Source organism: Diadema antillarum, unplaced genomic scaffold (assembly GCF_040938485.1).
Source record: "Diadema antillarum isolate AM-2024a unplaced genomic scaffold, OU_Dant_1.0 seq00000995_RagTag, whole genome shotgun sequence".
Classification (NCBI taxonomy): Eukaryota; Metazoa; Echinodermata; class Echinoidea; order Diadematoida; family Diadematidae; genus Diadema; species Diadema antillarum.
In genome coordinates, this window is record NW_027271833.1 from 27,376 (window position 1) to 49,930 (window position 22,555).

The 22,555-nt window shown below is 38.9% G+C and overlaps 1 protein-coding gene across 1 annotated transcript in view; it reads left to right on the forward strand.

Moving 5' to 3' along the window:
- The window catches only part of LOC139742304 (uncharacterized), a 30,869-nt gene extending 12,008 nt beyond the window's left edge, over window positions 1-18,861 (forward strand). The window contains exons 8-20 of the mRNA XM_071652883.1: window positions 258-362; window positions 5,998-6,121; window positions 6,833-7,026; window positions 7,356-7,501; window positions 8,335-8,590; window positions 9,369-9,520; window positions 10,567-10,693; window positions 12,044-12,253; window positions 12,639-12,811; window positions 14,562-14,771; window positions 15,106-15,244; window positions 16,175-16,288; window positions 17,665-18,861. Of these exons, the coding sequence (XP_071508984.1) occupies window positions 258-362; window positions 5,998-6,121; window positions 6,833-7,026; window positions 7,356-7,501; window positions 8,335-8,590; window positions 9,369-9,520; window positions 10,567-10,693; window positions 12,044-12,253; window positions 12,639-12,811; window positions 14,562-14,771; window positions 15,106-15,244; window positions 16,175-16,288; window positions 17,665-18,078 (2,364 nt within the window). The 3' untranslated portion in view covers window positions 18,079-18,861. The remainder of the gene's footprint in view (window positions 1-257; window positions 363-5,997; window positions 6,122-6,832; window positions 7,027-7,355; window positions 7,502-8,334; window positions 8,591-9,368; window positions 9,521-10,566; window positions 10,694-12,043; window positions 12,254-12,638; window positions 12,812-14,561; window positions 14,772-15,105; window positions 15,245-16,174; window positions 16,289-17,664) is intronic.
- Window positions 18,862-22,555: the final 3,694 nt, after the last annotated feature.

The window sequence follows — 22,555 nt, forward strand, 5'->3', positions numbered from 1 at the left end:
ACTTTGCCATCCAATGGTAACTTCCATGGAATTCTTGATTTTGATTGGCTGTTGAGTATTGTTACCATGGTAGTTACCATTGAATGGCAAAGTTACCACAATAGTAACTTTTATGCAACGGAGTCCAGAACTATCAAACCCTCTGGAGTCTTTTGTTACATCATATGTATGCCCTTTCACACTGTTTTGTTGTTTGATTATTTTGTTGTATGTGTATGTATGGTTTTTGTTGATTCTATCTACTACATGTACCATAGTTGCGCGAATTCAAGAAACTCGACATCGTGCAAATCACGGACGATGAGGAGACATTACAGAGAATGCAACAAGCATACGGACTGGGAGAAGGGAGACTGGTGAACGTACGTGTAGTCAATAATCTCCGTATGACATCCCATTGAAGATGTGCCTCTACGTGAAGATTAGTTTTTTTTTTTTTTCTCGACTTTTTCATTTATTTTTTTCCCCAACTTTAGGCCTACGCGGTGAGCCGAATGAATGGCCCAAACGCGAGAACTGCTGCCCTCGAGATTTCTCGGGGGCTGCGGCTTTTCGGAATAGCGACATCGCTCTTATAGTCGAAAAAGAAAAGAATTTATGAAAAGGGTCCAGAACTAGAGTACGTGAAGATATATTTGTAGGGATCAGGAAGAAGGGACTGGGGGTGGGGTTGACTGGGGATGTACCTGGAAGGGGATGCATGGCTATAATCATAGGGAAGGCATGTGAAAGAGACACACATGATAGTCTGGGTGCCAAAGCCATTTTTTGGGCCTAACCTTGTTTTACCGTCCACCCAATGTTTTTTGATGGTTTTACCCTATTTCGAGGGTGCTGAATCCGAATCTGGATGATGCAGCTCTTGCATCCTTGAGGGTTCTGAGATATTCAAGATGGCCGCCAAAATGGCCGCCAAAACCGGAAATTCCCATGTATTTCCTTCTAAATGGTGAGAAATTGCGAACAATGATGGTTTTACTCTATTTCGAGGGTGCTGAATCCGAATCTGGATGATGCAAGTCTTGCATCCTTGAGGATTTTGAGATATTCAAGATGGTCGCCAAAATGGCCGCCCAAACAGGAAATTCCCATGTATTTCCTTTTAAATGGTGAGAAATTGAAAACAATTGATGGCTTTACTCTATTTCGAGGGTGCTGAATCCGAATCTGGATGATGCAAGTCTTGCATTCTTAATGATTTTGAGATATTCAAGATGGCCGCCAAAATGGCCGCCGAAATGGCCGCCAAAACCGGAAATTCCCATGTATTTCCTTTTAAATGGTGAGAAATTGAAAACATATGGTTTTACCCTATTTCGATGGTGCTGAATCCGAATCTGGATGATGCAACTCTTGCATCCTTGAGGGTTTTGAGATATTCAAGATGGCCGCCAAAGTGGCCGCCAAAATGACCGCCAATTAAAACCAGAAATTCAAATGTATTTCCTTCTAAATTAATGGTGATAAATTGAAAACAATTGATGGTTTTACCCTGTTTGGAGGGTGCTGAATCCGAATGAGGATGATGCAACTCCGGCATCCTTGAGGATTTTGAGATAGTCAAGATGGCCACCAAAATGGCCGCCAAAACCGGAAATTCTCACGTATTTCATTCTCAATGGTGAGAAATTGAAAACAATTGATGATTTTACTCTATTTCGAGGGTGCTGAATCCAAATCTGGATAATGGAACTTTTGCATCCTTGAGGATTTTGAGATATTCAAGATGGCCGCCAAAATGGCTGCCCAAACCAGAAATTCCTGTGTATTCCTTTCTAAATGGTTATAAATTGAGAACAATTGATGGTTTTACCCTATTTTGAGGGTGCTGAATCCAAATCTGGGTGATGCAAGTCTTGCATCCTTGAGGATATTCAAGATGGCCGCCAAAATGGCCGCCGAAATGACCGCCAATTAAAACCAGAAATTCCTATATGTATTTCCTTCTAAATGGTAAGAAATTGAAAACAATTGATGGTTTTACCCTGTTTGGAGGGTGCTGAATCCGAATCTGCATCTCCTGCATACTTGAGGATTTTGAGATATTCAAGATGGCCGCCAAAATGGCCGCCAAAACGGAAATTCCTACATATTTCATTCTCAATGGTTCAAACTTGAGAACGATTGATGGTTCTATCCTATTCCGATTTCAAAATGGCCGTCAAAACCGGAAATTTCCACGTATGTCAATTTTAATGTTTCGCAATTGAGAACAATTTTATTGATGATTCTACCCTATTTCGATCACTGTGCTGAATGCGAATCTGGACGATACCACCCTTACATCATTGAGAGTTTGGAGATATTCAAGATAGCCGCCAAAATACTCGCCAGAATGGTGAGAAATTGATAACAATTGATGGTTTTACCCTATTTCAGGTTTTCGTCAATGGCAAAATCTAAACCAAACTATACTCTGCTGATAAAAGAACGCATATTGTACATCCCAGTTTGAACTTGCTGTACAGTGAAACCAGCTTTACCGGATATCTTGGAGTTTGTAAGATACAGCTGTGCCAGGAATGAATCCTGCAAGACTACAGATGCGGTTGAATATTTGAAAGATTACACTGTTTCATCTACATATCACGGATATGTTTTGAACACTAACAATCAGTGGACAAGACATACCCATCTCGATCATATATTGTGATAGTGATGTAGAGAAGTTTACTGAGATTCCCAACATTACCTGTTTTAATCCATGAACAGTTTTAATCGTTTCATCCATGAACACTCACATTGGTTAAATGGTTTATATTGGTGGTTCTTGATGACATTGTTGAAGACAAGAGTTGGACATTTTTATTGTTCTGCTTCAAATTTTTCTTTAATACGATATAATATATATATATATATATTTATATATATATGTATATATATATATATATATATATATATATATGGGGCGACAAACCTCGTATCTACAAAATGTCACATGTTCAGGAGAGAAAAACAAAAACAAAAACAAAAAGCAAACAAACATAACAGCCAAAGCACTATAACAAATGAGAGGACCCTTCCTTTGACATGCCATGGTAGCTTCATTTTTGGGGTAAGACAGCTAAGGTTTGGACAGGACATCATTAACTGATTATCTGACTGTTTATTCAAAAAAGTCATTTTCACTAAAATTTCAGATACAGGGTCTTGTCGCCCAAGCGACGATATCATATATACACACGAGGGGATGGAAAAATCACAGGTAACAGTAAAACAAAAAACAAAAAACGACAACATGTAAGGTAATAGTTGATAATCCAGTACTTACGAATATCATAATCACGCAGAGTGCTTTTGAAATTACCCTTATATTGATATCTACTACAGTGGTCATGGATGCAACCATTTCTAGTGACGTAATCAGAATATGCCACAAGTTTCATAAGAGTACGCGGTGAGACTCATAAGAATACAAGACAAATTTCAACACCAAATACCAGCAGGCCATAACTTAATACTACTCTTATAGCCAATAGACAGGATTAACTTCACATCAGTCTGCGGAGCCCTTATTGGCTACCACAGGCATTACTTTATAACAATTGTGCATAAAAACAAATTCAGTCTTATCTTTGTGTTTGTACGTTTCAATATGATGTCAATATCATTACTCTTTCCATTACGTGTTAAAGTTCCGTTTGAGACACATCGGAATATCTCAGTATATTACAATACCATTGTGACAGTCATTTTGGATGCCATTAATTGTTGGCTGATTTGACAAATTTGCTCAACCGAGTTGAATTCAAGAATACGGATTATTGCTTTTTATCCCTCGCTTCACGTTATAGCACAATATTTTACAATCTATAAGAAAATATCAAGGAATTTCCGTTTATACAGGACATTTGTAAATATCTCAAAACCTTCAGCACCCTCAAAATGGGGTGAGACCATCAATTTATTTTCAAATTTTCACCATTTAGAAAAAAAGAATATTAACACTGGAATTTCAATTTCTGCCAATTATTTTGGCGGTCATCTTGGACATCTGAAAACCCTAGGGAATGCAAAAATGGGAACAACAAAATGTCGAGGGTGCTGAATAGGGTCTCAAAAATTTCAATATTGACAGTTATTTTGGCGGTCATCTTGGAATTCTCAAAACCCCCACAACACAAGAGTTGCATCAACCAGGTTCGGATTCAGCACCCTCAAAATAGGGTAAAACCATCAATTGTTTTCAATTTTACACCATTTAGAACGAATTAGGGCGCCTGCATGGGAATTTCCGTTTTTGAAGGCCATTTGGGGACCATTTTGGCGGCCATCTTTATCATCTCAAAACCATCCATGATGCAAGAGCTGTATCCTGCAGCTTCAAATTCAGCAAACTCAAAATAAGGTAAGACCATCAATTTGTTTTCAATTTTACACCATTTAGAAGGAAAAAGGGGGTCTACATGTGAGTTTCCATTTTTAGCGGTCATTCTGGTGGCCATCTTTATTATCTCAAAACCCTTAAGGATACAAGAGTTTTATCCAGATTCTGATCCAGCACTCTCGAACTAGGGTAAAGGGGCCATCAACAGCTTTTCAATTTCTCACCATTTAGAAGGAAATACAGGGGAATTTCCGGTTTTGGTGGCCATTTTGGCGGCTATCTTGAATATCTGAGAACCCTTCATGATGCAAGAGTTGCATCATCCTGATTCGGATTCACCACCGTCGAAATAGCTTCGAACTATCAATTGTTTTCAATTACTCACCATTAAGAAGAAAATATATAGGAATTGCCGGTTTTGGCGGCCATTTTGGCGGCCATCTTGAATATCTCAACATCCTCAAGGATGCAAGAGTCGCATCAGCCAGATTCGAATTCAGCACCCTCGAAATAGCTTAGAACCATCAATTGTTTTTAACTTCTCATCATTTAGAAGGAAATACATGGGAATTTCCGGGTTTTGGCGGCCATTTTGGTGGCCATCTTGAATATCTCAAAATCCTCAAGGATGCAAGAGTCGCATCAGCCAGATTCGGATTCTGCACCCTCGAAATAGCTTAGAACCCTCAATTGTTTTCAATTTCTCACCATTTAGAAGGAAACAGATAGGAATTGCCGGTTTTGGCGGCCATTTTGGCGGCCATCTTGAATATCTCAAGATCCTCAAGGATGCAAGAGTTGCATCATCCAGACTTGGATTCAGCACCCTCAAAATAGGGTAAAACCATCAATTGTTCTCAATTTATAACCATTTTAGAAGGAAATACATGGGAATTTCTGGTTTGGGCGGCCATTTTGACGGCCATCTTGAATATCTCAAAACCCTCAAGGATGCAAGAGTTGCATCATGCAGATTCGGATTCAGCACCCCCGAAATAGGGTTGAACCATCAAAAAACATTGGGTGGACGGTAAAACAAGGTTCAGCCTTTGGCACCCAGACTATGAAGACACAGCATAGGATGCAGATTCACATGATTATTGCGGAGCTATATTAAAAGGCATTTGTATGTCTGTATGTACATGTACAATGTAATTATGTCAACTGGTGTATTTAAGACACATTTTGTTCACTGATATTGCTATCACCCAGATCTCTTTGACATAGGCCAAGGAGATGGCAGAAAGCTTGAGAAAATATAAGTTATCGGGTACAGCAGAGAACTGTTGTAATCATACGTGATATACATAATATACAACTTCTACATTTGAGGTTGAAAATTGTCACTGGATCCGTTAGGAAAATTGATAATGATACGATTCTCTGTAAGAATGTGGCGTTTATTGTAATAGTAATCGTGATATACATAGCACTGTGATTTCCACAAAATAATAATGTTACTTTTAATTTTGTTTCAATATCACTTAGTATCTCACTAATCCAAGTTCGAGAGTTGTTTTTTTCTTTTTTGTAGTTTTAAAAGACATTGCCAAAAACAAAAAGTTGGACGATGTGTTGTAGAGAATTTTGACCGTTGAATTACCACTCTAATGATCATAATATCCGACTGCTATAGTTCAGTTTGCTAATTTCCAATTTCCCGGATGCAGTGGCTTGGACGGGAAGTACAAGTGCGCAACGTCCATGTCGACGGAAGGTTGTCGGTCCGTCTCGGCACAGATGTGGACATTCATCCTGCCTGTGTAAAATTCGTTCGCAACGCCAACGTGGAAGGTATGTTCGCATGACGAAATACTCCATAACCAGTTCGCATAGCATAACACTATAGGCCTAGTATTTGTTCCCAAGTAAAATTTTGTATGTAGCATTGGATCAGGAGTTTAGATCCAATACATTGTACAATGTAATGTGCAGAGGGGAAAAGCCATTAAATGTGTGTAGTATCACATAAATCTCACTTCATTATATGTTTTGACTGACATCGAAAAAATGGAAAAAAAAAAAGAAATAAATGAATGAATCAATTTGGATGCTTAATTCTCTGTATGGGGTTTGGTAATTGTAACCAAAGAATTGCAACCTGAAAAGCGATAACAACAAGATGTTACCAAGCTAATATGTCAAATACCAATATCAGAAAACGCAAACATTCTCAATAGATGCACACAAGTCTGAAATCTCATGATTATGTGTAGAAATCGTATAACCTATATGTTTTCATTCACAAAGCATAATCATGCATGTACCGTCGATTAGTGATGAATAACAATAAATCTATACCTTGATTACGTCTCATGCTTTCGATAGCAATCCAATGTCATACCTTAATCATTTTCTTATTTTGTCCAGGAAAAACACTTCTCAGCATTACATGATAAAATTTCATGAGTTTTTAGGACAAATATGTATAATGAACTTCGAATCAACCTCCGCCACTCTAAACACTCACGCACACTATGCATTTCTCTGTTGACGGGAATTTAGAATGTACCAATGTGGAAGCAGAAGCGACCGCATCCCGTGAGAAATCATCAAAGAAGAGTTCGGATGGTGGCTCTTCCAGCGACGACGACGGCGACATCGACGTGGATGACGAAAAGACAAAGCTCCTCTTCGACGCCGTACGATCAGGAAACCAAGACGTAGTGCGGGACATGCTGGCTGCTGATCCGACTCTGGTGAGTTGTCATTCTTATGCGACCGACTGCATAATTCTGATAATGAACACCAGGAATTAGTCGATGTTAAGTCGATACAGCGCATTATCACCAAGCACGGTATCAAAACGCTCAAACTCACAACACATGTCACAAGTTTCTTCAGACTACAGTAATCCCCAAAAACTCGTCCAATGGAAGGCCAAAGAAATAGATTTCGAATAACAAATAAAAAAACGAAGGTGAGCAAGGAAGCACGCCATCAAACAAAGTCAACAGAATTTGCCCGTCTTTTTTTTTTCACCTTGTTTATCGTTGTTAAGATATTTTTCTCCTCTTTGCAAGTACAGGTGAAAGCTAAACGTCACGGTGCCGGTGCAATCCACTACGCTGCGTCTCGTTCCGAGGTTGCCCTTAAGATGCTCATCGAAGCAGGGGCGGATACCAATATGAAGGACAAAAAAGGCAGCGCCCCTCTCCACTACGCCACGGAGGCGTGAGTGTCATTTGAGCTCGTGATTCTACTTTGTTTACATGATACATGGTTGGCTGATAGTGACTTATAACCTCTTGACACTGGTGTTGATCAGTGTGCGGATGACGCTTCGAAGTCTTCCAATTCTATACCTTTTCGGATTTCAGCTCCGAAGAAACAAGCCAGTTCAGTTGTGCAGAAAATATCAAGAATACGACCTATTGTAATGCATAACAGATCACGCCCTACATTATTCATACTGTAGAACGTGTTAGCATTGTGTGTTATGTTTATTATTCACCATAAATGATTTTTTTGTTTGTTATAAGTGCTTGGTCGCTCATTTCTATTCTAAGGGAGAGGGTTAATATACATTATCAATCAAATATTCAATTTAATAAATTTTATCATATCGCGAGTGAAGGCATAACAACTTGCCTGACACTGTGTAAAACAAACATAGTACTCTTCAGCGTCACCAACTAGTAATCCATGCATTTTGAGATAAAAAGTTTAAGTCCATGCACCCCGAGTTTTGCTGAGAGTGTCAACACTGTGATAAAGTGAAAGAGCTCTTTTTTCCGCCCCCCCCCCCCCAAGTGTTAAAGACAAACAATCAAAGCATGGGTTCCTGAAAATCCAATAACAACAGGTATACTAACACTAAAGCAACTTTATGTGTGGATAAGATCGAATGTATATTTAAATAAAAATGCTTTCAATGACTATCCGGGCCTGTAGGAGTGTGTTAATACGGCTTGGACAAGGTGTTTATTACAAAATACTAGTAGGTTGTGACTTACGAGTCTCTTTGACGGACTCCCACTTTGCTTTGAAATCAATCATTGCGACAGAGACGAATCGGAATGCATTCGCCTATTGCTCGACAACCAGGCCGAAGTCAACGCTACGAATCATAGGAAGGTGACCAGCCTGCACGTAACGGCTACCAACGGCTACGACGAGGTGGCCAGGATACTTCTCCAGGCTGGCGCCGATGTCAATGCCCAGGAAAACCAGAAGTTGACCAGCTTCCACCTCGCTGCCGTCAAGGGCTTCGTCGAATGCGCCAGGGTCTACATCGAGTTCGGGTGCGACATCAACGTGCAGGTGGGTTAAAAACGAGTCGTATTTCGCAGCAGCTGTGATTTGATGTTTCCATGTACAATTTGCTGTGTATTGCCTAGGTCCTTTCGAATGGCTCTCTGTCTCTCTTTCTCTGTTTGTTTGTCTGTATGTATGTATGTATATGTATGTATGTATGTATGTCTCTCCCTTCCTCTGGCATTGACATTCGAAGTCAATCTACAACAACAGTCAGCTAAAGTTGTACAAGTATCTTCAATAGACATAATTATACAACTGGTTGGCATAAGTGAGGAGCGTTGTACTTTACCATGACACTCGTCAAGTTCAGCTGCACAACAGAAAGCGTAACGAACGCTGAGGATATTACACGCACTATCATTATAGACAGCAATTAAGATCTTTTCCCCATTATAGAAGATAATTTCTAACTTTATAATCATACCTTGCCCTCAAGCTACCAGCGGCAGTTACTAATCCGCAGTGTAAGTTATTACAACCTTGGAGGTATACATGTAATAATTTGCACATTATGGCCGAATACATTGGGGATTTAAAAAGCAACGTAAAATAGGTCTGGAAGAGAGAGAGATATGTATAAGTACTTTTTGATATGCATATCAATTATAATTATCATTATTATCTTAATCATTATTATTATTATCATTATTATTATTATTATTATCATTATTATTATTATTATTATTATCATTATAATTATATGATATACATCACATAGTATGATGTATCAATATTTATCTCGAGCTATTTCTCATCCCTTTATAATTTGTTTATAATTTAGGATAAACACGGGGACACGCCTGCACATGATGCCATACGAACAGACAGTGCCGTTTTCGACATCATCCTGAAGGAGGAGAAATTTGACCCTAGCATAGAGAACAAGAAAGGGTTCAACCTTATTCACTACGCTGCACTGCGTGGGAAAGCTGCGTGAGTACTGACTGTAGTCACAGCTACAGTCTACTAAAGACACTAGTCACTAACTGTTCTTTGTTTGTCCCGACACAGTAACATCAACGATATTTTTTTTTTTTCATAAAGCAACTCCCCTCCCCCGCCCCATGGTCCTTCACCGCAACATGCCTTTAGTTTAGATGTTAGATACAGTATTAACATGAAAGCCACAGTTTGATTAATTTGGCTAGAAAGGAAAATCAAATGATATCGGATTTTGCCTTCTTTGAATAGAATGTCAAAAATAAAAATAGATCATAAATTTGTCCGTTTAATTTTGTGCGTATCGCATTATTATGATTTTTTTAATGAATAATCATGTTCTAAATCATTATAGAAAGCGATAGCTGATGCAAACAACAAGCACATTGATTTTCATCAAAATTCGTGTCCATCTGGTGCGCGGCCGTTGGCATGTTAGGGCCTAAAGGTTGTCAGATATAGAGTTAAAATGCATTTAATAATCGGGAAGCATATCGGGAATCGGACCAACACTGTGGAATTCACTTCCTCGTGAGCTGAAAGACTCAAGCTCTATAACATCTTCCAGGAGTAATTTAAAATCCTATTTGTTTAGCAGTGCATTTTGAAGACCAGTGTCTTTTGAAGACAGACTTTCATGTCTTTTTTTTCTGCTTCTTCATCTTCTTCTATTACGGTGATGTACTTGTATCTTCAGTCTGTTTGCTTTGATGTACAATTGTAAAGCGCCTTGAGCATTTAATCAAAGTGGAGAACGGCGCTATAGAAATTGTATGTATGTATGTATGTATTATTATTATATAAAAGGTTTTTGAAACACCGTAAACGAGAAGAGTGTTGTGGAAATTACACATAAAGGTTGTTATAAAGTAAGAAAAAAAGAAACAAAGGACACACATTCAAGCTAAAAATGTACAGGTGAGGTATACAGAATACCTGGAATAGCAAGACGATTTTGAGGCTCCGTCCTGCAATCGAGTTATCCTCTCTCAACACTTTTGATCACTTTTTCCCCTCGACCTTTTTGTGGCTACATGCAGGCCTCTCGCCAAACTGCTGGACAGGGCGCCCGCTTTGATCAATCTGCAGAGAGATGACGGACATACAGCCATCCATATCGCCGCCTACAACGGGCATCTAGATTGTGTGAAGACGCTCCTCGAACACGTAATGTCCAAGGCTATGCTGGTGTTGAACAATAATGATTTCCAGATTAATAGCAGGGTTTTTTTTTTTGTACCAAATCATTTGGGTCCTCTCCCTGTACTTGATTGTGAGATGTACGCCTACCAAGAAAGTCGAGTTGGAATCGATTGGAAATATCTATTGCAAACTCCTCAATTGATATAAATTAATTGCAAGTTTTCGTTGCCAGAAAGGAAATTGCAATTGCAGTTGATTTGCAATCGATTGTATCTTTCTTGTAACGGAATCAATTGCAATTTGCAGTTTATTGGATATTGCAAGACTAGCGATCGATTTGAGGGATTTGCAATACAATTGTATTATTAATTGCAACTTTCTAGCAATACCCCTTGTTGACGAGTGAGCAAACGATCAGTGGGCATATCGCAGCGAGAATAAACTCGTAATATCGTCTGTTGCCTCAGAAAGAAACTGAATTTTGCCTACTCGCATAAAAAAAAGAAATATTAAAGGTAATATATAGGCCTTATGGGAAGAAAAAAAGCATCATTATTGTATACTGTGAATCCTACCACTTTTCTGTTGAAATATGTTTAAGAACTCTATGAAATGTCATACAAGTTGCAGTAAATTATGTTGATTATGCGGAGGGCTATCATTAGGACACGCGGTGTAAATAGATCGTTTGAATCAAGAATTTTTAATTCTCAAGATTAATGAGGGTTCGTCTTTTTTATGCGAGCAGTTACATGTATATCAAATTCTATGATCGAGCTTTAATTGAAATAATTTTCAAGATTTGACATAAATTTCAATTCATTTGAAATACAAGAGGGGAGTGTTAAAGAAGACAACATATTTTGAAGCAGAGTCATTATTTGAATAATAATAATTATTTCTTTGGATAACAATTTTGAAAGGAATAATGTTTTTACCATGCACGACTTGAACTGTCATACTGTATTATATTCAAAGAAAATTTGCTTACGCCATGCACGCATTGATATACATCTTTTCTGTCTTTAAATATGCTTTAATTTTTTAATTTCTGTTTGTCGTTGTTTTATCAATATTCCTTCCTTTTGGACACCTGACAGAATTGCGACCCCAACTGAAAAATACGACGGATTGATATGTTAACGCATTGATGAACCTCTTTTTGTGCCCTTGAATAAAATTTCAATGTGTTTGTTGTTGTTTTTTTCTATGTTCCTTCCTTTTGGACACCTGACAGAATTGCGACCCCAAGTGAAAAATATGACGGATTGATAATTATGTTAACGCATTGATGAACCTCTTTTTGTGCCCTTGAATAACATTTCAATGTGTTTGTTGTTGTTTCTATGTTCCTTCCTTTTGGACACCTGACAGAACTGCGACCCCGATCTGAAAAATACGACGGGAGAGACTGCACTTTACTTGGCCGTTAAAAAGGGACACGCCGAGGAGGTCGAAAGCTTGCTCGCGGCTGGCGCGGACGTCAATATACCCGCTAAAGACGGCAACACGTGCCTACACACTGCGGCCATACTAAGTAACGACAGCTCGTCGACCGTAAGCGAAACGGCGACGTTACGCGAGGTACGTCTGCAGTATCATAAGCATTCTTCTTATTAGTATATCATTATTGGAGATAGTCATTGTCATCATAATATCATAATTCTGTTTCTTTCTGTCTTCATTTCTTTGGATGTATATTTTCACATTTGAATGACAAGCAAAGCAATTAGCACACATTTTTCACATTTAGATTTAAGAGGACTAAGGAAGACGAAACTACACCATTCACTTTGATTGTCATAATACATATAATTCCAAAGTTGCAATATTAATCAGCAATAATAATTTTGAAGAGGTGTTTAGGCTCACATTAAATCATGATAAGTTAAAGAGTTTAACTATTTTTTTTAATGGAGTATTCACTTCTTGACTGTGTTCGTATTTAAAAAAACAAACAAACATACAGCTAAAGACCAAGTACAGAAAGTATGGAGTAACCACGAGTGCAGTGGCCCTAGTCTGCTTACTGACGGAGAGAGGCGCCGATATCACGGCCAGAAACAAGCAAGACAAAACGCCTCTCTCCCTGCTCGGAGATGACATACAGACCCTTCTAAAGAAGATGGCTGCTGGAGAAAGGTACATAGTTATGTCATATACCTCCACTATCTCTCTCTCTCTCTCTCTCTCTCTCTCTCTCTTTCTTCCTTCCTTCCTTTTTCTTTATATCTCTCTTACTCTGTTTCCACACACGCGCACTAAATTAATCTTTGTGAATATCTAATTATCTAATATGTATGTTCGTACGATTTATATTATATGAAATATGTTTTGTGTATCAACTGCTTATGTATCTGTCTGTCACTCCAACTAGATGTCAATGTACTTTACAATCATATTACATATAGCCTGTGACATAAGTCTTCATGACTGCAACTAAAGGAATGCATTATTCTTGTTCATCCAGAATAATAAATATGTTCTTTCCTTTTGGTGTAATCCCGCATGGTGTAACATTCTTGCAGATATACGTAAATCGACGTCTGTCGCACACACACACACACACACTCACAGACACGCGTTATTGGTTACAATTTGTATCTACTTGCATTAAAACACATAAAGGTAAAATGTTTTCATACACACACGTAATTTATCTATAATCTACCTAATACGTTCCTTTAGTTAAATTTAAAAAAAAAAAATTTACAAGGCATATTTTGTTCAGAGGCCGTTGTCCAAGTCAAGCGTTTTGCTTATCGATAACGGTCTCCTTAACCTGTACACTTAAAGATCTGAAATGATATTATTTCACATGATTATATATTTGTAAAGCGACAGTTTGTTTATATTTTCCTGACTTGTGAATAATATGTTCGATATTGTTATACTTTTATTCTGTTTCGTACAAGTGGAGAAATAAAACTTACTGAAACTGAAACTAATTCATGTACACATGTGTGTGAATTCATGCGTGTCTACTTTGATTCAGGAAATGTGAAAATTACATCATAATCATGGTAATAATGAGCCAATATTATTAGCTTTTTTGAAATTGTGTTGGCTCCCGGCTACACTTTAGATTGAAAATAACCATGCACATGTTCATTTATGTTATGGAGCTGAGTGAATGAATGCGGCTGATCTTTGTCTCCGAGTTTATCGTCAATATGTCATGACGTTATTTTCTCTGTCTTCACATACCAGCATTGACTTCGAGCCTACACACACTTTGCAGAGAATAGACTCCGTGGAAGGTCAAGCAACAATTATAGGTATCAAGCAAGAATCTTTTCTTCTGTCTTCATTTTTCACTCCACTTTCTTAGTCGGGGTTTTCTAACAATAATTATCTTGATGTGTTACGTTACCAGCAGTGGTGGATGCATGGAAATGTGTTTCCGTGATCAAAATTGTTAATCTTCTGAATAGCATGCAATTTTATGTGTCTGTGCGACAACATTTGCAAGATACGTAATGCTAGCTACTTATTTTTCACTTTGCTTGTACTCAAGAGTTAAGAAAGGAACCAAACCGCCTTAGTCTGTCTACCGCTCAAGAGAGGAGCGACCTATTTTGTCCGAAATTGAAGAATTGCTTTTTCTTCTTTTTTTTTCAATTTCCTTCATAGCTCTCACGCACCCCAAAACCTTTGATCTCAACCACTGGTATTTGATATTCATTCTTGTGTTTTTTTCATGATGACATAAACTAGAAATCAATCTGTCGCGTCTGTCTCTTGTACTCAGCTTGAAATTCGTTTTGAATTGAAGCTTGAATGGAATGGCATGCAGTGAACTGAATTCTCTGGCAGCACTGCATGCTCCATTCGAGATGAAAAAGGGAAGCTATCTCTGTCCCCTCTGAATGTGTATCAATATATGATACAGCTTGTATTTCGATACCCTTTTCTTTGCCATCGCCACAGAGGGTCTTAGTCGGATATCCGTCGGCGAGATCCGGATGGAGGAGCTGATCGGTACCGGATCGTTTGGTGACGTTCACAAGGCGAAGTGGAGAGGGACCAACGTAGCGGTTAAAACCATACAGATTGACGAGGAGCTGCGCGAGCGGGTTGAACAACAACTATCCGTTCACAGGTAATTACTATGGTTAACAACAACATCCATAACATTGTTACCACACGGATAACAGCCTTTAGAAGTAGATACAAACAAGCATGACATTGTATTTCCAACTATAAACAAATTGGGAAATTTCCAAAGCAATAAGTGTCAGAATTTCTGTACCAATATGAATATCGTTGGTGTTGTCATCATGGTCATTATGTGTAAGTCGAAAGGAACATTTTCTCAATAAAGTATCCGGATGTTTATGGGAAAGACCAGTCGTCAATGTTGCATGTGTTTGAATTATTGCACTTGAGACGTCTCACCATTTTGTTTTTGATGTTACATGTACTATTTCGTCCAGGCAAACCACTCATCCTAACATTGTCGAACTCATGGCTCTCAGCTACAATCCGGCAAAATCTGAAATTATCATCGTCATGGAGTTCATTGACGGCCAGAATCTCCATGAACTGATTTTCTTCTCCGAGGACGAGGACGAGGTAAGGTTAAGGGGCACGCTTCTGCAGCTGGTTGAAAACAAAAATATCTACATCGTGAAATTGAGAAAAGATCCTATAAGAAGGGTCGAGTCGTACTGCTGTGTATATCACAGGACTAAGCAAAGACAAAACTAACCAAAACAGAATAAGCAAAGAACATATGAAGAAAGCACGACGAATACTCGGCTCTGTCGGGACATGGGCAGTGGCAGTGATATAGGCCCCTCAATAGGCCTTAGTGCTAACAGAACTGTGCTTAAACTAAGAGTCCGCATTGAATAGCAGCACATTGGTCTTCTTACTTTCCTCTTCTTTTTGGTATTATCATAATTTGATTAGAGGTGTGGAATAAAAGGAGTTTAGTAGCAACAGTAGCAATGTTTTATTATAATGGTTGAAATAGTAGTAGAGAAGCATCTTGTTCACCACACGCCTCTGTTTAAATGCTGTCAATAGACCCATGAATCAGCATTGTGTCATCAACGTCAGCTTCACACTTAACCCTTCTCTGTGCCAGTGAGTCAAGGTGTGCACAACTTTCACATACTTGCCTATGGACAAGAAGTAAATGTAGCATTCAGAGGGTTAAGGAATATAGAAATAAAGAGAGATTTTAGGGCGAGGCTGAAATCAAGAGAATGTGGCTACAAAGGTCGGTACTCGAGAGTTCCTGATGTTTTAATGCCGCTGTGCAAACTCATAAGTCAAATGTACTTTTTTCTTCATTTCTTACTATGTCAACTTTATGAAATAATTTAGTGACTGATGTGACCAGCTGTAGGCCGTATTTGGCACTCTTTTCTGTGATTCTTTGTTCGCTTTACTTTCTCTTCGATATGTCCTTGGTGGAACCAAAGGCTTGCTATGTTAAAGGACGACAAATGTTTTTTTTTTTTTTTTCTATCTGATCATCATTCTTTTGAATCATAGATCGACCTGAGTAAGGCAGACAAAATCAGCATCGCTCAGCAGATTTGTCAGGCCGTCAACTTCATTCATCAGTCTCGGATCCTGCATCTCGACATCAAGCCTTCCAACATCTTGGTAAGCTTTTGTAAACTTTTTCTTAGACAATGTTGGAGGAGGGGCAGATAGCTTGCTTGACATCTCACTATGGTAGCATTTGGGACATCGAGCAGAGGCAGATCACGATTGATACAAACAAAAACAAAAAAACCTAACTGCCCTGCTGGAAAGAACACAGCGTTCCACAGTGTTTTCACAGTGTGCTCACAGTGTGTTTACATGACTATGGGCGACTATGTGAAAACGCTCGAATTTAACAATGTGAAGATGATTTCACACTGTGGTTGTGTGGTTTTCACAGAGTATTCAAATAGTAGTGCTTTGTTTCACACTGTGAATTGATGATTCACGTTAAAGGACAAGTTCACCTTCATAGACATGTGGGTTGAGTGAATGCAGCAATATTAGCAGAACACATCAGTGAGAGTTTGAGCAAAATCGGACAATCCGTTAAAAAGTTATGAATTTTTGAAGTTTCTACTCAGTCACGGCTGGATGAAAAGACTACTATAGCTTGTGATGTCACACGAGTACAACGATATAAAGAAAGAATAAAGAAAATTCAACATATTTCCATTTTTCTCGCATAACAAAAGAACACTCGACTTCTCTCTTTCAAAAGGCAGGGGGAATAATATTACCCTTAACATACGTCAGTAGCAAGTCGAAGAAATGTGTACTTTATTCAAAAAGTAAAGTTTTGTGAAATTCTCTTTTTATTTTCCTAATATAGTTGTACGCATGTGACATCATACACTGTTGTAGTCTTCTCTTCCAGCAGTGACTGCGCAGATACTTAAAACATTCATAACTTTTGAACGGATTGTCCGATTTTCCTCAAACTTTCACTGATGTGTTCTACTAATATTGCTGCATTCTCTCAATCCTTATGTATATGAAGGTGGACTTGTCCTTTAAGTTCACACTGTTAAACTGCCCAAATTTAAGTGTGAAGAGATTTCACACTGTGTTCACACTGTGTCTACACTGTTTCCTCACACTATGTCTACACTGTGTTTCCTCACACTGTGAGCAGGGCAGTTATGTTTTTCTTGTATCAATCGTGGTGAGATCGTAGGCTTGTGCTTTTCAGTAGAAGGGAAGTGACAATCGAATCTACTGAAAATCGCTATGCTGGCATGCAATGACGGTAGATTTTCATCTACCTTGCTTATATATATATGAGGGGGCGGTGCGACTGTGTGTGTGTGTGTGTGTGTGCGAGTGTGCGGTGTAGGGCCTTATTTTGTGTATGTAACTCAAACAATTATTTTTTTTTTACTACTTAATTGTGATAATGAATCAAGTGTAGGGCCTGACATCAATAGGTATTCTTCTGATTCTTGTATAAATTCCATTTTCGTTATAGCCGTCATCATGATTTTTCCTCACAGATTGAGAGTAAAGACAAGAAGCCTCACTTGTCCGACATCGGCCTCGCGCACATCAACTACACCAGCGACACCCTGGAGTCCAGCTTCGGGTTCCGTGGCACGCCCTACTACGTTCCGCCGGAGGCCGTCGACCCGTCCGTTGAGGACAAGGTCAAGTTCTCTCCTGCCTACGACATCTGGTCGCTAGGTGGCGCACTCCTCGAAATGTTCACGGAGAAGAGGCTTTGGGGAGATGACATGGAAGGGGCCTACCTCATGGTTACTTTGATGACGGGCGAGGCACGGCCCCCAGTTTTAGACAACGCAGATCAGAGACTGAAGGAAATTCTCGAGCCATGTTTCTCCATTGAGCCAAAGAAGCGCCCGACGGCGTCCCAGTTGCTAGAACAGTTCCAAAAGCTTAGGCCTACGTAAACCGTCTCCATCCTCTATTATCTTGCTTTCCTATTGGTTTGTTTGTATGTTTGCTTGTTTTTTTCCCATATCAGCCCTATTTATTGAGGATCCCATTACATTACGTTGTCGGTTCTAGTCTGACAATGAATGATACATGTCATTGACAGAGTATTTCAAATTTCCTTGTAGTTACTTAACATGTTACTTTCGATTGTCATAATATTGAATGCATGATAGCAACTGTTTTTAAAAGCTCTGCATATAAAAGACATGTATTGGCCTACATTGCATTTGGAAAATCAGTTGAAAGTTGTATTGCATGGTAGCACAATACAAAGCGTTGCTAGACAAGTATAAGGGAGGATGTGTATCGGATTTCCCGTTGAAGCAAGTGACTCGGTTGCAAAGCCCTTCAATACGTGTACAGCTGTGTGCGTCAGACCGAACACTGCTACGGATGTGTACAGTTTACAAAATAAATCTTGGCTTCCTACATGAGTAAGTATTTGGTAGCCTGTAGATTGAGAAAAAAGTGTTCTTCCACACGTTGAATCAAATGTTGGGTAGATAGTACACCTCATTAAGTACATGACCATGTATCTCTGGTAACATCTTTTGTTTGAGATTGGATAGATCTGTATAGCCTATATTTCTTTTATTTTTTTAAGATTGGTGGCGTTGCAGCAGTGGTCACTTGAAATTACGCAGTGAGGAACTAATTTCCTGTCACATGAGGAAACGAACTTATAGAAATTGTTCTTCAAACTGAAAGTGCCCTACTTTGATATCACAAAGACCTAAGATTGGGTGAAACATTCGACATATTGTCTTAAAATATGTATAACTGTATTTGTGCATGTATACTTAACCATATGCTAGACAGGGAGCTTCTATAGATTTGGTCTGAGTGATTTGTTGCACAGTAAACATTAATCCACACATCGCTATGAGATGCTGGAATAATAGGAAGATAGACCTCATGAAAACAGCCTGGTAAAGGAAAACAATATATCTCCCGAATTCGCAACGAGACGTCTACTTATACAGGACTGTGAGTGTGTTCAAATAAAACTTTATTTTTCTGGGAGTGAAGGGAGCTGCAGAGAGAGAAGTCTAAACGTATATCATTCAGTCAATTCCTTGGAGATGCAGAGTGATATCATGTTATCGAAATTTCTAAGATACTGTTTACCTTTAGAATGAACTGCAGTATATCAGTAAATTTGCAAGATTATTTCATATTGGTGTCTGTTATAGGCCTTAACGATCTATACAATGTCCTCCTTAACCCTAAAAAGGCCGGTGGGGGGGGGGGGGGTTGAATCAACCCCAACTCGACATTTTTCGCGACTACTCCACCGCGCGAAATTTTTTGACCGCGCCGTTCGCTGACTTTTTACTTTCAAGTCTCGCGCATCTTTTGACACCATTTTCGCGAAAATCGCGCATACCGTTATGACGCTGCATGACGTTTTATACATGCCTGTCAGACCGAAAATGGCTCAAAAACGTGATTTTGTGTATAAAGTCTATGCAAATGGAGTTTTCTCTTCTTATTCATAAAGATATGATTATTTTCACTTTCATAGGCTGAAACTAATTAATTTTAGCATGATTATGCTTGAAATAGGTTCTGTCATAAATTTTGCAAAAAAATGATAAAACAAAAGGTTGAAAAAACAAAGAAATTCATAAGAAATTCATAAAACAATAAAATACATAAGAAATTGATTTTGATACCAAATTTTCTTTTCGAGTACATTGTTAGGAATGCTACAAAGAATGTTTTCACCAAAAATTAGAATTCTAGGAGCTTTAATTTCTGATTTAGAGCAAAATGTATGATTTTATGCATATATTAGCATAATTAATTATCATGACAAAAATTGCCATTTCTTTTTGTATAGTTTGGTAGAATACGCCACAGGTAATGCACGTGCCAAATTTCATGGCGATTGCGCGATCGACGGCCGAGATCTCGGGGGGGGGGGGGGGGGGGGGGGTTGAATCAACCCCTCCCCGGCCGCGTATTTTTTATTTACACGCAAGCCTGTGGCTTTGGGCAATCAAATTCAATAAAACCGCTCGTAAAACGTCTATGCTTACTCCGCTCGGGTTGTGTGCACAGATATTCTGTGGTTGTGTGTTGCGAAGAGTTCTGTGAGTATTTCTGTGGTCTCGCGACGATTCGATTCGTACACGTTCATCAGTGAGTGTGTGCACGCGCTGTGAAAGTTTTGCTCGCCGTGGTAGACCCTCATCCAATAATTACTAGTAGTACGTATAAATACGTATAAAAACGGGTGAGAGTGCGAAAAACAAGACAATACAAAACAAAACAAAAAATCTGACAAGAAGGAGGAGGGGGGGGGGGGAGAGAATCATAAGGAAAGAGATAAAAAAGCAATGAATATTCTGTGATATCTCATCAATCATGCACAACAGGAATCAATATTATTGCGGGTTCCATGGAAGACCACAACTTTATTGGTGTATGATGGGGATGTGTAGGCCCCTAATGGGCTACCTGCAGTGACCAAAGATTATATAGTTAACGCTATATATATATATATATATATATATATATATATAGTAGAGCAGATAAGCCGAAAAATTGTGCAAAATGTGACTAAAGCATGAAACTCTCACCAGTGTTAGAACATGTTATAAGATTCATTTTAAGATCGGGAGGTAAGTCTGAATTGACCTCTGATGACCTCCAAAGGTCAATGACCTCAAAATTGGATAAAAATTGATATTTTGCGTCATTAATTAATGTTAAATATGGCAATGATGTACTAAAGACTCATTTTTCTTACAGTGGAATTGTCTTCATGTTCCATAGAACCCTAACAGGTTTACCTTTGACCTCTGATGACCTGCAGCGGTCAATGACCTCAAAATATCAGAATATTGATATTTTGTCATTGATTAATGATAAACACGGCAATGATGTACTAAAACCTTTTTTTAAACAGTGGAATTGCCTCAATGTTCCGCAGATCCTTGACAGGTTTTTAGCTTTGACCTCTAATGACCTCCAGAGGTCAATGACCTCAAATTATCAGAATTTTGATATTTGGTGCAATTGGTTGATGATAAACATGATAACGATGTCCTAAACATGCATTTGTGTTACAACTGAATCGTTTCTTATTCCTCAGATCAAGGGAAATTATTTACACGTCTCTGCTTTTGACCGCTGAGGATTGTGACAGGTCAATGACCTCAAAATATCAAAATACAAACGATATTGATATTTGATGTATATTTAATGGTTAACTGTATACCTGGTGTGCAATTATGCATTATGCTATTTAGCATTTATGCTACAAGAAGTGTCTTCTCATCCCACAGAACATTGGCCATTACGGTACCCTATGTATATCCAACTTTGACCTCCAAGGACAATGTGAGGTCAGACTTTTAGAATATCAAAATTTGTGTAGGATTGCAAATATTGATGTTTGGCTTCATTGGTTTAATCCTGAATGTTTAATCATGTACAAATCACGCCTTGACGTTATAATCAAAGTATATGTATGCATATTCCACAAAGCATTGGTTCATAGTAACAGGTCTCAGGAATGTGAGCGGTCAATTACTTCAGAAATGAAGCTTACGTGCCTTCATCAGTGATGGCAGTGACCTCAAATATAACATTTATGTTTGGGTTAGTTATGCAGACTAGCTTGCATGAAATTATGTGCAACATATTTACATTATCCAATTTGCACTGGACAAAATTTGTACGCTTAAACATGGAAGGTGGGGAGAGGAGTACCATATTTTGGGTTGATGCTTAATAGTTTGTGAACAGGCATTATGGCAAACTAAGTCCCTTGAACTGGATGAAAGGGTGACAGATGCTAACTAGAAAACAACAGGCCCACCTCATCAGGTGAACGTCACAAGCCAAACAACCCGAGTCGTACAGCACATGAGTTACGCAGCCCACGAGTCATACATCCCGTGACCTAAACACTAGATGAACAAGGTCAATGAGCTCGACATCAAATATAGTAGGCCCACAAGCTGTGCGGTCCGCGAACTCGACACTTGACGAAAACAAGGCCCACGAGATTAATATATGTATTACATCAGAAAGCTTAATCTATTCAGTGTAGGTCTTGTGGACCTCCCCCTCACCCCCATGTGTCGGACCCTTATGGGCCTGGTTTGCCTATACTATAAGCAGGGCTCGACACTAACGGTGGCCCGGTGGCCCGGGGCCACCAAAAACGCACATCGGGCCACCAAAATTTCAGAAATGAAGACTTTGTGGCCTGGTCGCGCCACCAAAAAATGTCGGATGTTTGCCTTTGGGCCACCAAAAATAAAAGTTAGTGTGGAGCCCTGCTATAAGTGTCAAGCTCATGGGCAATGCTACCTAGTTTCGAGCTGGCGGGTCTGTGTAGGTCAGTGTCAAGCTCGTGGGCTGTATGGTTCCGATGAATAACTCATGGTCCTGGAGCATATAAGTGACGTCATGGAC